Here is a 15054-nt window from a genome sequence, read left to right as displayed (position 1 = left end):
TGTATATTTTCACAATTGCAACACAAAAGTCCTGGTGCTTTCTCATGAACAGATGAATATGGACCTCACCACTGAGTGCAAAGCTGGTACGAAGGAACCTACACAATAACGTTTGTGCTCACTCTGCTAGAATTCCCTTGTCCTCTATTACCAAACGTTAAGAAATGTTGCGGTTCAATCGGAGCTGTATGCTTTCTGTTTTGAAAGATTTTGTGCATATTCATCTATATGTGACGACTGATTAAAAAAAAATATCACGCTTTCCTGACAAAAAGAAAGAGCGCATCACCTCCCCACATCCATTTTTGCCACACACCCGCAGAGCACAACACTTTTTTTCTTTATATTTCTTTTTATTAAATAATAAACAGAGAAAACAGCAAGGTATCAATAAATTACACAAAGCAAATAGACTGTACAAGGGCAGACCATCAGTACATATACAACATTATAAGAAGGGTATGATTGGGGGGGTGGGGGGGGAGGGGAGAGGAAGCAGGAAGAGGAGGCCTCAAATATAATTAGTCAAGATCAGGGGGAGAGCGGGGGATCAAATACAATAGTCTCAGGTGGCACACATATCTCCTCTATAGTGATTCTAGGGGCCCCAGATTTTATGCCACTTTCCAGAGCACAACACTTAAACAAGCATTGACAAAGCCAATACGTCTGGGTCTTAGGTGCGAAATACATGCAGTGTTAGTACATTAGAATAAGACACATAGGAGGGTGTCAGCTGGAAAGAACGGAGAGGGTTAGATTCGTAAAGTAATTCCTCATACAATGTAATACACACACTTGAGTAACGATGAAAGGTTACACCAAAACAGCCATTTGCATTAGGTGAGAGAGGAATATTCCACCCGGCTGAGCAGAGAGGTGATTGACTATGTCTCAAACCAATGGCTGGTCGAAGAAAGCCAATGGCTGAAGGGGGCGGACCCAAAGCCCACACCATATATACTGTTAGGTCTGGGCTTTGATAGAGCAGCTGTTAAACTGATCTACTGCTAAATATAGACCCTAGGGGAAATTAAAACCGACTGAGGCTCATACTTGTTGGTCCGGCAAAAAATATATAACAAAGAAAACCAATCTATTTATCTGAGCTCTTATTTTACGGAACAGTAGCAGCATTCTAACAGTTGATCTGCAAACGTAACCACCTCCAAGCGATAGACAAAGTCAGATATGCCTGTCTAAATGTATTTGTACTGATTTGTTCAAGAGATTACCCTTCAATAATATCTCTAAGCAGGGACAAAACAGATGTGCAGACAGACCCTCCTCAGGCAATGAATCAGGCTTTACTGACTCCAAGCATATTTTGTGACAATGAATAGTTGCACCCGTTTAGTAACATGGAGTGTCTTCCTGAATACACCTGAAGACAAGATAAAGTAACCTAAAGCAACCATTAAGTATTATCTTGGACTCCACTGCATAGTAGCTAGATAGATAAAACTTTATTTCATGATTACTTAAAACCATTACAAAAGTAGGTACCCAAATCCTCGGAGACCATACACAATGAGGTAGGGCTTTAAGAGGGTAAACACTGTTGTAAAAAGTATGAAGAGAAACAAGTTAAAAACCGGCATTCTAAAAAGATTAAAAGAAAGAGGGACCCCATCCCACCCACATCAGATAGGCTCCCCTTCATCCCCCATCAGCTGCTCGGTCTCATAACGAGTTAAGGCAAGATTGGAGGAGGGGCTTTCCTAGGCCCTGATGGGTGAGTCCTGTAGTAGGTGAACAATTTGGGGCTCATCCCCATGCAAGGCTCAAGGCATTATGGGGCATTATTCTTCCTGGTTGCGTAAAGTGCATACCACTAAAGTGCCTTGAAGATGCAAATGTAGTCTTGAATGAGGCTGCCAGGGGTGCGGGGAGAGGAAGGGATTATCGACAGCCGTGGGTACTCAAGCTTCGGTCAGATCGAGGGCTCACTGTAGCAAGAGCTATTACTTGCAGGTCAGCGCCCCACGTGGGTCACCACTAACATATGTTATGCCGGGCAAGTTGAAAGCGGGACTGAGCCGCAAGAAATGGTCTCAGGGGCCTGGGGGAAGATGAGAAGGGCAACTGCAGATTTCATAAATTTCACCAATTGGGCTGCTGCATAGTAATAGTTGCCTAGCCCCATGGTCAAGTGCATTCTATATCAATTGGGACCGGCTGTATATTTATTATTGGCAGTCCTTTGAACAAGGAGTTAAATTAATCCACTGAGCATACCCTTAGCGCTTCTCTTGGGAGTTCTGAGGGTACTGTGTGCTTCTCTTGAGGGATTCATTATGCAAGAGCAGACTGCCATCATTCAAAGTAAAGCTAGCCAACGGCTGATGTGGGTTATGCCTTTGCCCCAGGCTGTATGCTGTAACTGACAGAGCAAAAATGTGAATTACACAACAACAGACCAATAGACGAAAAGGGCTTCTTGAAAGCCACTCGAAGCAAGCATATTGTATAGAATTTTACTAAAAATCTAAAGGTCTCAGGGAATGCCAGACCTACAAATATTGTTAAACTCAATAGGTCTTGCGGTTGTAACCTATTAGCTTCGCCAAGGTTTTTTTTTAGCCATGCTGTAAACCATCAGAAGATGCTGTGAGCATGGGAACAAGGTAAAAAAAAGAAAAGCGCAATGACACAGATGAGTCATTTTTGTAGGCGTGTGCATGATCTACAAAATGACAGAGCTGGCATTTTGTTTTTAATTACCGATCCAACATGGATTGGTCAGTTAAAAAAAAGGGGCGGGGCAACAGGTATCAGCAATAGCGAGCGGGTAGAGGGGAGCAACAGGGAGCGTGCGGGGCAGGTAACAGTGGGCAAGCAGGTGGGGGGGCATCACTGTGCTTCACAGTCTCCCAGACTACTCACTGCTCCCACCTTTAAGGGCATCCTGAACAATGCAGCACACATCCTGAAGGGCCTGAAGTCAATCGGTTCCGACCACTTCCACCTAATGGATTCCCACTGCCTCTTCTCGCCAACACACACCACAAAGACAGCTGAATAATCTGCAAAGCCATTAGGATCTGCAACCCATCCATCTGCCGGACGAGTTCATTATCTCCAGTTGGCCTATGTACACCGGTAGCTAAGACACCAACAAATCAGAGGTTTAGAAGTGCAAAAAACAAACAAAACAACAGGCCTTCTCCATCCCTGTATACAAAATCTGGAAAACATCCCTGTATCCCTCAGGACTGACTAACCTTCTTCAATATGGAAAAAGCTGAAGACGCGCCTCTTTCAACTACACTGCACGGCGACACAATAAATAGTCCATTACAGTCTCTGAACAGCACCTCTGTGTACATGCATTGGGATTGTATTTCTGCCTTCGATCCTATAGTACGCTCTCCTGCCTATTGGCTAGGTTAGCGCTAATCGAATAGCCACATATATCCATACATACAAAGCTTGGTTGTCCTTCGCCTGGACCGACCTTGCTGCCCTGACACATTTTAAAAGCTAATGACCCCTGTGTGGTGGCTTGATGCAGGGTTGGCTCTACATTAGAGCCAGCCCTTCCAACTGAGCGTTGCATCTTCAGAGAAGTGACTGGTGCACTCTCCAGGTAGGATGTGTCACGCAACGTATTACTAGACTCGAGGGTTCAACCAAGCATGCGCTGCAACAACAAACAAAGGTCTCTCCACGACGGAAAGCAGCAAGCATCTTCAAACCACATGTGCAAATACAGTGGATTCGGGGTAATCACTGAAAAGAATCTAATAGAGACACTGCAATTAAAGTAATTAAAGCATTCATTAAATGCAGTGTCGTCTTATTTCTCATTTTCCCCAGGGAAACCAGCTTTGTACCAACAGGTTTTGTTAACTTTGGTGCGGCAACGGATTGCGGTTGAAATAAAACCAGCTTAAAACAAACAGGCAGAGTGTGTGCCTACAAGGAAGAACTTTCAGAGGTAGCAGCTTGGCAGTAATGCAACACACTGGAGACCGCCTCATCTCCGGCTTAACTCTTGTAGGGCTGCTAGCACAGTGCTCCAAGCAGGGACATCCCTTCACTGAAATGCACGGACTAGAGGAGATCACATCACACATCCACTGAACAGACTCCATGACACAGGACTGACCTACTACTACCACCACCATGACCCTCAAGTGGCTCCAATTTGCTGCTGAGAGGGCAGGAAAAGAAAGGCACAAGAAACTGCAGACAGGGCTGAAAAAGGTCATGTTTGCTTTCTGATCCTGCTGCTGTCTTCTGGATTATTTTTTCTTTGTTGCAATTTTATTTTGCTTTTTCAGATGAAAACAGGTAAACATGACATCATACAGAGTCGCCAGAGATAATAAATTAGACACACATAACAAGAAGAACAAATCCTATACCCTAAGTGCCACCCCAATCCCTCACACTGTTCACATTTCGACAAAACCATTGTCTGGTTCAGAGGAACACATGTGGATGTCAGATGCGAGCAGTGTTTTAGACAAAACATATGAAGACATCCTGTCCTTTGTAGTCTCTTAATATAGGTGTTGAAGGGGCGCCAAGTAGCATCAAAATAGGTTATCCAATCACGGATGATAGAAGTCAATGTTTCCATGGCATAGGTAGACCAAACTTTCCCCTACCACAAATGTGTAGAAGGAGACCGTGGCTGTTTCCATAACTGCGTCACACAGAGTTGGGCTGTCAGGAGTAGTTGAGATATAAGGCAGCCCGAGGGGTCGAGGGAAACACTCAGCCAGACCCCGGATCGCCCAACAGATTTGTTTGGGCTTTGAGTGGGAAGTGGACATTTGGTGATGGTCCGCACTGCGCTCTGTATCTCCACTTAGAAAGACTGAATCACGGGGCATGACCACCATATATAAAAAGGTCCTCTGTCACCGCATCCCTTCCAACATAAACCAGAATCCCCAAACATCTCGGCCACACAAACAGGTGTTAGGTACAAACGAGTCAGTATTTTATAGGCATTCTCTTTATAAGGGATATAGATCAACGATCGAGCCACTCTCTCCCAAATAGCCATGTCCCATCCCCCCTCTCCCCCCCCCCCCACCTCCCAGTGTCATCAGATAGTTCTCTAGCCCAATATCCTTTCCCACTGGCATAGGTAGGCATGCTTTTTGGGTGGAGTCAACTGTAGTAGCTGTTGATAGAGCCATGAGATACCTTTGCGGCACATGGAATTCAAGTAAAGGGACACTATAGATGCAGCGTCGCGTTATCATGCCAGTTGTGTGTGGGTCTGCCTGGCCAGTGAAGTGCCTGAGTCAATTTGATTCAGAAAAGGGGGTGGTGATGAACAGAGTGTCTGAATTAAGCAGACCACTCTTACCCAGTCCAAAGATCAGGGCTTGATCCATCACCGTTATTTATCTCACTGCCCCATCCCAGCTCAGAACCTGGCTATATGCAAATTAGTCTGTCACTGGCCCAGTGCATCATGGGAACAGGGCAGACCAAACTACCAAGCCAATTCTTCACCAGAAAGGAGACAAGCTACCGGGGACCGGTTTCTGGCATTTCAGCCTCTTCGGCCCAGCTTGCTTGAATCCTGATGGAGCAGTGAGAAAGGGACTCATGTCTGAGTATACCCTGCCACACCTATAGTGGCCAAAGACGATTCAGAAAAGGGGGTGGTGATGAACAGAGTGTCTGAATTAAGCAGACCACTCTTACCCAGTCCAAAGATCAGGGCTTGATCCATCACCGTTATTTATCTCACTGCCCCATCCCAGCTCAGAACCTGGCTATATGCAAATTAGTCTGTCCCTGGCCCAGTGCATCATGGGAACAGGGCAGACCAAACTACCAAGCCAATTCTTCACCAGAAAGGAGACAAGCTACCGGGGACCGGTTTCTGGCATTTCAGCCTCTTCGGCCCAGCTTGCTTGAATCCTGATGGAGCAGTGAGAAAGGGACTCATGTCTGAGTATACCCTGCCACACCTATAGTGGCCAAAGACGATTCAGAAAAGGGGGTGGTGATGAACAGAGTGTCTGAATTAAGCAGACCACTCTTACCCAGTCCAAAGATCAGGGCTTGATCCATCACCGTTATTTATCTCACTGCCCCATCCCAGCTCAGAACCTGGCTATATGCAAATTAGTCTGTCCCTGGCCCAGTGCATCATGGGAACAGGGCAGACCAAACTACCAAGCCAATTCTTCACCAGAAAGGAGACAAGCTACCGGGGACCGGTTTCTGGCATTTCAGCCTCTTCGGCCCAGCTTGCTTGAATCCTGATGGAGCAGTGAGAAAGGGACTCATGTTTGAGTATACCCTGCCACACCTATAGTGGCCAAAGACGATTCAGAAAAGGGGGTGGTGATGAACAGAGTGTCTGAATTAAGCAGACCACTCTTACCCAGTCCAAAGATCAGGGCTTGATCCATCACCGTTATTTATCTCACTGCCCCATCCCAGCTCAGAACCTGGCTATATGCAAATTAGTCTGTCCCTGGCCCAGTGCATCATGGGAACAGGGCAGACCAAACTACCAAGCCAATTCTTCACCAGAAAGGAGACAAGCTACCGGGGACCGGTTTCTGGCATTTCAGCCTCTTCGGCCCAGCTTGCTTGAATCCTGATGGAGCAGTGAGAAAGGGACTCATGTCTGAGTATACCCTGCCACACCTATAGTGGCTTCAATTTGAAGCCATGTCCTATAGTGAGGGCAAATTTGGCAATCAAGTCATCCCTCGACCGCAAATCCCCATCGTCCAAGAAATCCTCCAGAATGGGGGAATGCCCCTGATTCCAGCCAAAGGAATTGGGATGAGTCGCGCCTGGGATGAAGTCCGGATTGTGCGCCAGAGGAGTCAGTCGGAAGGGGTAAGTCGTGAATGCCCTATGTCGGTGTACCTCTTTCCAGTAGGACAAGAGGAACAATGACAAAGCCAACAAGGTGGAGGACTGTGCTGGGAAAGGCACTGGTAGCCATAATAACCCCACCAAATGCCTGCTCCACCTGGATCCAGGGGTTTCTTGTCAGGGTCATTATTCCAGTCCAAGGGGGGGTAGAGTTGTGCCGACAGAACATAAGCGGGAAATGTCGGGGAATCCCAAACCATCTTAAGATCGGCTTACTCAGTGTTGAACCCACCACTCTCTGTGACTTACCCCCCCACCCCATACAAAAGACAGCATTTTCGCCAGGCTATGCTTACATAATGAAGGGGAGAGGGTAAGCAGGATAGTTTAGATGTGTTCATGATCTTTGAGGCCAACAACAGAAAGGACCCCTGGTAACCGAAACTTGGTGTCCACGACTCTAGCCAAGCAGCTGCTCCAAGCTATGTAGCAAGAAACTGAAGTTTTACTTTAATCCTGGGTCTTTAACACTCAAAACATGTTACAATCACAGGTTTCATTAGGGGGTGAGTTCCCATTTCGACTCACTGGTTGTCTCAGTTTATTTGGAGGGCTGGGCCTTAAGCCATTTTATATGATTGAGGTTGCAATGGTCAATTGACATGCTTTAGCAGTCCGGCACCAAGGCCCTTATGGTATTGCTTTACTTTTCAGTGAAATTACATGTCCTTTTAAGCACAAGACAATGTGCATGGACAGTCATCCACCTTCCTATCACTGCATTAATAAATAAATGAACATGCACGGCGGCATTTCATGATTGTTCCAAGCCAAAGGATAAATCCTAAATACTTTATTTTCTTTAGCTGCAGCTGAGACCTGCCCTCAAGTTGAGCACACTGTAATCGGGAATCCTGGCATTAAGGGAGACATTGTTCTGTGTCCTGCAGTCTCGGAGGCACGGATGATGGTCTATACTATGGAATACTTCCTTTCCTGTCCCTAATACATCCACAGTAGTTGGCAACCTGTGGTTTGCTGTGCACTCAAAGTCTTCAAACAAGTGTCCTACTGAATGGGGTGAAACTCCCAACACATAAGAATTTCCTCCTCATAATTTTTAATCCATCTGCTTTAAGGGTTTTTGAATTGGGGGGGGGGGCGAGAATTCCTGCATGATAAAGGAAACCCATGAATGAATGTTGCGGAGTGGAATTGTGGGTTGTCCCCTGCTTCAGGGGCCCGAAAATAATGTAAAAGCACAGCTGCTTTAAGGAGCAATATGAGGAGCCAGGCAATGTATTTACCTTCATACTCACTGCATTTAGGTAGAGCATTGCCTGCCCATACCTAGACAGTGCACTTGAAAACAACTTCCCCAGGAGAGACACGTGTGCGCCAAGTTTACCTGCAAGGTCCTCCAAGCAAATAGGCACCACACACAAGCTCCCCCTACTGGAGCAATAGCTTTATAGGACACTCTCAGGGGCCCAGTCAGTATAATTAACTTGATGGGGTTACCATTAAGTAATTACATGGTTCGGTCCCTCGCAGTGCTGGAAGGCACAAGAGTTCCTTATTCTGTGCATTTCTCAATGTGTGGAATGCCAGATGTTTGTGCTGCAGTGCATTTTACTTTTATTCCTCCTTTTTTTCAATCCAGGCAAGTGGAAATAGAAAAATCGCCTGCAATTTCACAACTGTTTACTACGGACTGAAAATAAGGGAATTTCGCTCACCTCTTCTCTGATGGCTAACAAGTAAATACTTTCTCTTGACATGTTTCAACCAATTAGACTTCACCTGGAGAAAACTTTTATAATAGGCTAAGAGACAATAGTACCAGCTGAACTGCCTCGGTAGTGCACTCACAACTGATCCATTCACCTTACAGAAAATAAGAATAAGATTCCATCATCTACCACTTTTGAAATAGCTACCTTAGAGCACACTGTCATCCTGACAATTTCACCCAATTTAAAGTCACAGTTGACCAGATGTGAACTGTATTTTTAATGCCTTGATCACAAAGTTCATTTAATTCCTGGTCCTTCTGTAAATCTAGAGCCAATGCAGCTGGCTACATCTGTGAGTCAACAATATTACTACTCCCATCACCGCTACTTAAAATAACTTTGGAGCAACGAATAACATAGCGCAGTGCTACTAAGGTAAAAGGGTTCCGGGAACTTGGAATTTCATAAAGTATTTACCTGCTGTACTCAAAATGTTATTAAAACTTTGTAGTTCCAAAGTTATTAGACTTTAACAATCCTGTATTTCCACCTACAAAATTTATTCTGATAATCTGTAAAAATGTTTTAATAGAGAGCACGAAATTTCTATTGCAATGCTAAGTATTTTTCAGAAATGTAAACGAACAACTATTTAGAAGTTCTATCATTTGATGTTATTAAAATTCTATTTACACAATATGTTTATAAATGGAAATCTGAAAAAAATATTATTTTAGACACAGGATGGAATTGTGTTTCTCTCTCTTATGCCAAGATGGGTGATATTTGTATCAATAAGCCCTTCAACTCCCATCTACTGATGAATCACCTGGCAGCAACGTCTCAACCTTTAAGTTGTTTCAGTAAACATCAAACGCCTTTCCACAGAAAAGCAGCAATCCTACTAGCCTCCATTGCCTTACTCAACAACAACCACCCTAGAAAAAGCATTCTTACATGACCTCAACAGCAACTTGTTTAGGGATGCCAAAACAGTTGTAAGATGCAGCTTGCATCCAATATTGCTTCTCAATGATATGCCATTTTAACATGAGATGAGAAAGCTCCTGCACTTAATGGAGAATATATTGTGAACAATGCAGATTAGAAAAGTGCATTTACACATAATTGTATCTTTCCTGGTCAGCAATTTTGTGAAAAACTCCTAGATAAAGCAAACATGACATTCAACAAAGAGATTGATTCTTCAATTTTAACCAAGTTAATTATGGGTGTATATATTAAGCAAACTTTTAGGGGCTAATGTTCCTTTAGAATAAACACTGAAAATAATATGCATTATATGTGTTGGTTATCCCATTGCACAAAACGCAATGGTATAAAAACCCATATTTCAGGGTTCCCGGTGAAATACAGTTATCATCATACCCAAACCACTCTGCAGAGTGTCAACACTGGGCAATCAGGCTTATGTGGCATGGAGGACTAAATGATCCAACATGGTTTTCTGCTATCGTAAAAACTGCAAAGAAAAACAGCACATTCTATGGCAGTATCTATTTCATCCATTTTAGCCTGGAATTTTTATTTTAATCTGTAAATGTTGTGGTAAATGCAGTGGTAAATGCAGTAAATCCAAGATTATCTGTGATACATTGCAGCCACAGAATCACATACATCCTCTGGATCGCAACATTGTCCATTGCTCCATCAAACATTAATTCATAAAATGTAAACCTAAATATTCTGATTGCAATCAGTGTCCCTTGTTTGTCGCAATTTGAAGACATCAGCTTTTTCAAAATAACTATGCCAAAATAAATATAAATTATATACATATATATATATATATACATATATATACATATATATACATATATATACATATATATATATATATACATATACATACACACACATATACACATACAAACAGATACATAGTGATTACCTACTAAAACATCTGACCTTCGAAGGCATTCATGAAATACTTACATCGGTTTCAAACTCTTGCTCCTCATTAGTGTACACGTGGTTTATTTCAAGTAGGTGGCGTGGGAAATATCCGAAATTGCTGCCAATCTGTACAATAAAAAGAAACGGTGTTTAGTATTAAACAAGACAGAACGTTTGGCAAACATATATTCCTTTAAAAACTGTAATTTCAGCATTCATAGCTCTACAATGTTTCTCGAAATAATGTGTGTCAGGAGTCGCTTAAACACATTTATTGGCTACGTGGGAAAGCTCCTTCTTTAACAGAGCGATATCATTTAAAGGGGTGGAAAATTTCGGCCAACAAAATTCTCTAGTGAAAAAAAGGAACAGCAAAAACAATGTACACAAAAACTGTGGAGGAGTGCACTAGGAATGACAATGGGGTAATTAAACAAATTTAAGGGTTAGGTCAATGGCAAGGCAAAAGTTAGGACTTCGGAAAGTTTCAGTGATAGTCTCAGCGAACAAAGGGAAAAGGTAGAGTAAATGTTACAGTAATGGTTAGATTAAATTGAGTGTTAGTTTGAGGGTAACACTAAGGTTAAACTGAAAGGAAACGGTGAGGTTAAGATTTAGAGAGAGTAAGAAAGATTATACCCTAAATATACCACCCCCGCCTCCCATTAAAAAAAATGGAATTCTGAAATATACATAATTTTTCCAGAACATAAAAGTAAACCTTTTGCAAAAAAACATAAACGTCGATAGTGATAAAACCCTGAGAATAAATAATCTGAGATTAATCTGAGAGTTATCTCCAGAGACTGATCATGTAGTGATTAGTGGTCTAGAAAAAAATGAATATGGAGCAGTCTGGTATGGATCCAAAGCTGTGCTGTACTGAAATGGCATGATACGAGAACCTGTGCTAGCCTTTATTCCTATCTGCTGTGTTAGCTCCTATGCCTCCTCCACTCCATCCTGTCTATGACACCAAGGGCCCAGGAAGATGCTATCCAAGAAAGAGGCTTCTCATCATCACCCTGGAACAGCATATTTTTTAACCCCTGACCCAGAGTCCACTACGCTAGCCACTCACCTAACCTCGAGAAGGTAACCTACAACGGAGGTCAAAAAGTTAAAAAAGCATACTTCTTTATTTAATTGAAAATATACAACCACTGGAAAGAAAAGCAATTATTATGCAAAGATAAAAATATGTCAAAAAAAATGGGAAAAAAACTACTATTGTCCTTTGACATATTCATGGATAGGATGGTAAACTATAAATTCAATTCTAGATTACATGGTTTAATGGTACATGACAGCTTTTCCCTGGTTAACCTTGACTCCCTAATCACTCGAACCACGAGCAACATAATCCTCACAGATAATTGTGCCCTCCCCCCGACCTCCATCAAGGAAAGAAGTGACTTCAGCAAAACTCAAGGTTCAATGAACAGACTCAGGAAAGTGGCACTCTCTAGAGTGTGCCTGGAGTGGCACTTGTTTTTCACCAGACCCAGTGGTGTAGTAAGTGGGAGTGAGGGGGTGTTACGAGTTTTAGAGACAACAGCCTCCCCCCGCTCTTCAAACGGCCGCCCGAGGTGGGGGAGTTGGGGGGGAGTGGAGGGGGCGGCACATGGAAATAAATCATGCAGTGAGTCAGCAAATACGGGGGCCGCTATTGGGTGTCAAAGGGCTACCTACGCCACTGACCAGACATGTACTCAGAGCAAGTGAAGGAGAAACACAAAGTATAAAGAAGTTGGAAGTGAAAGGCGGAAAACCAACACAAAGGGAGAAAGCAGGATCCTGCAAGAGTGAGATTAAGATGAAAGAAGTCTGGTAGTGCATTAAAGAGGCATGAAGTGTATTCAAGACTTCGCAGCCTTACTATCTGGTACACTGGCACACGCTTTGTGCACCGGCACTCATCCTTTTACAAATCAAGCACTTCCTGGATCTATACTGACTTTGGCTAAGACCTGTATCCGATATGCAGCTTCTCAGTGGTATGCGATGTCACCTATGAAATTATGAGATATGCCACACAGTGGTAGTTCTATGTCTATCTATCTGCTCTTCATGTCAACATGGGGTTAAAGTAGCCCACAGTACAAGCTAAGAAACAATAACAAGCATTTGCAATGCAATAGGTTTCGCATTTACGCGAGTTTAAGCTATTGGCATTGTAAATGACAAAGAGTTTTATTTACGTTTCGAAAAAACAAAACATAAATAAAAGACATTGTCATTTACAATGCCATTAGCTCAAACTCATGTAAATGCGAGACCTGTTGCATTGCAAATGCTTGTTTATTGAAAGTTATTTTATTGACAGTCAATGCGCATGTTCCAGGGTGTACTGTTTCGAACCGTGGCAGCAATTGCCAAACTCTCACTGTGTAGAAACAATGTTACTGAGCTTTCTCAAAGTGCAAACACAATTTATATCACATTTCCGCGTTTGAACGTTTTTACCGATGTGTGTCTTAATGTTGTATCATTGTGTTCGCTTGTGTCATAAAATGACAAACAATCATTGAAGAGTGCATTTATAAAAATGCACTCATTTGGTTGGACTGAAATATAAAAGTATTGCGGATCATGTTGTCTGGTCTTTCTGCAGATAAGCAAACATTAGTGTGTGACTTGTGTTGAGTTGTTTGCAATGAAAAGCAGAGCAAAGTATGCGCTTGTTCATGAATTAGCAGTGTCACACAGTTTCAGGTTACTCACGAGAAAAAGCTAAGTAAAGCATGCTCTCACATACAAAACCCTTACACATTACAGGCGCAGCATGGTTTCACAGTACTTGCAAGACAAAGCTAAGCAAGGAATGCACCTGAATACAAAACACTTGACTTGCTACTCCATCTTTTAAGCCCTTGTCTCCAAAACAGCTTGCACTCCTCTTGCTCCACCACAATCCCACCATCTCTACCTAAGGGAGCCTTGACAGACTAGGTCTACACATGTGGAGACTCTGTAGCACTTAAACAGATAATCGCCACCCCTCGGCATCCATTTAATGTCTTTTAACTATAGTGTTTAGTTGCACCACTCGACTCGTAGACGTTGCATTATTAATTCAACAAACAGCACTGTTTCTTATCTCCATACTTGGTAACAATGTTTTTTTTTTTGTTTTTTTGTTTTTTTTGAAAACCTTTATTGGAAATAAGATCAGTTACAATCGATACAAAGCAGAACATCATAATCAGCCATCGGAACAGATTCAAACAGAGCATAGCAATTAGACCATGGCAGTGCAAAGCTCCGTCCCACAAATGCTCGGTTGCAACCCAGGAGAGCAACTTTGTCAGAAAACAGAAGGAGCAAGGAAGGTTTAATTTTAAAATAAAGTAGAAGGGGCAGGATCCGTGGCAATATAGGTAGATCAAACAAACCATGGAAAGTTCGAGGGGCAGGATGATCATAGTCCAGGAGAACTGCCAGTGGGGCTTAACGATTCCAGTCGGTACCAGGATAGTCAAAAAACAAGCAGTCCGCCCACCAACAAGTTCCCAATCGCCATCTTGGTAACAATGTTGACATTAAATACACAATATCAAGTGTATCTCCACGGTATAGAATACACTGGCATTTTAAAGTCAAATAATGGAGAAAAAAATCTAATCTGCATAGATAAATATGACTGGCATATCGTTCAGTTGAGCAAAGAGAAGCCTGTGGTAAACAAAGCAGCACACAAATTAGAAACGTCTAGAAACTCATCCTGTTGGTTAACGCCACATGGGTAGAGAATGAAGCGTGGGAACGACTCACTTGAGATCGGCGGTGAAAAAACCTCAGTGCTTAATAGAACTCGGTAAGCAAATATCTACTACCAGAAAATGCACCGTAGATGCCGCTGACAGCAGCATGCGCAAAATTATTAAATAGAGCGTTGGACAAAAGGAAGAGCCTAATTGTGTGATGCACAGTGTGTGGCCACAATATGAAAGACAGCGTGCAGCAGACATTTGCCAAGCTTTGGCTTCATGACGAGACCTTTGCTTCCAACTGGTTGCTCAGTAACCATTGTCAGCAGCTCACAGTTTATGTTACGGTGGGGGTCAATTTTTTCCACAGTAACTTCCAACAACAACAAAAAATGATCAGCAGTGTCGCAGAAAGATTTTTTAATATCAAAATGCAAAGCATTAGCACAGGTCCCTGCAGGAAGCTAAAGAGGCCCATGCATGTGCCTCATACCACACTAGCAATTACCACCAAAGCGCAAGCCGCGGATATCGACTGTGGAGAGACATACCTGGGTGCAAAGGAGCCGGGCCCATTTTACATGCCCAATCCCTATTAGGTATTACTTTGTTCCTGTTCAGTTATAGCCCTCCTCTACAGTTCAAGTTCAACAGTACATAAGCACAAACATAAGTAGACATACGGACACACAAGGCGGACCCTACCTACAGCAGATGGCTAGCACCACGAATGTGGCCGCAGTCAGCTGTGTAAGAATTTAAAATAGTAGACCATGCGTGTCAATGATACATAAAGCAGTTAACACGAAGGCAAAAAGAGAACAAACCACAACACAAGAGTCACCATTTTGAATAAGATGTATTAACAAGTCAGGTCCCGGGCC

General features: G+C 43.0%; 1 protein-coding gene across 2 annotated transcripts in view; it reads right to left on the bottom strand.

The window, feature by feature from the left end:
• Positions 1-15054, bottom strand: part of MIA3 (MIA SH3 domain ER export factor 3) — a 353545-nt gene that overhangs the window by 286067 nt on the left and 52424 nt on the right. For both annotated transcript variants that reach the window (XM_078649820.1, XM_078649821.1), the window contains exon 3: positions 10500-10586. In XM_078649820.1, the coding sequence (XP_078505946.1) occupies positions 10500-10586 (87 nt within the window). The remainder of the gene's footprint in view (positions 1-10499; positions 10587-15054) is intronic.

This window comes from Lissotriton helveticus, chromosome 6, assembly GCF_964261635.1.
Source record: "Lissotriton helveticus chromosome 6, aLisHel1.1, whole genome shotgun sequence".
Taxonomy (NCBI): Eukaryota; Metazoa; Chordata; class Amphibia; order Caudata; family Salamandridae; genus Lissotriton; species Lissotriton helveticus.
Note: the sequence above shows the minus strand (reverse complement) of the source record. Positions and strands in the feature narration are given on the sequence as shown.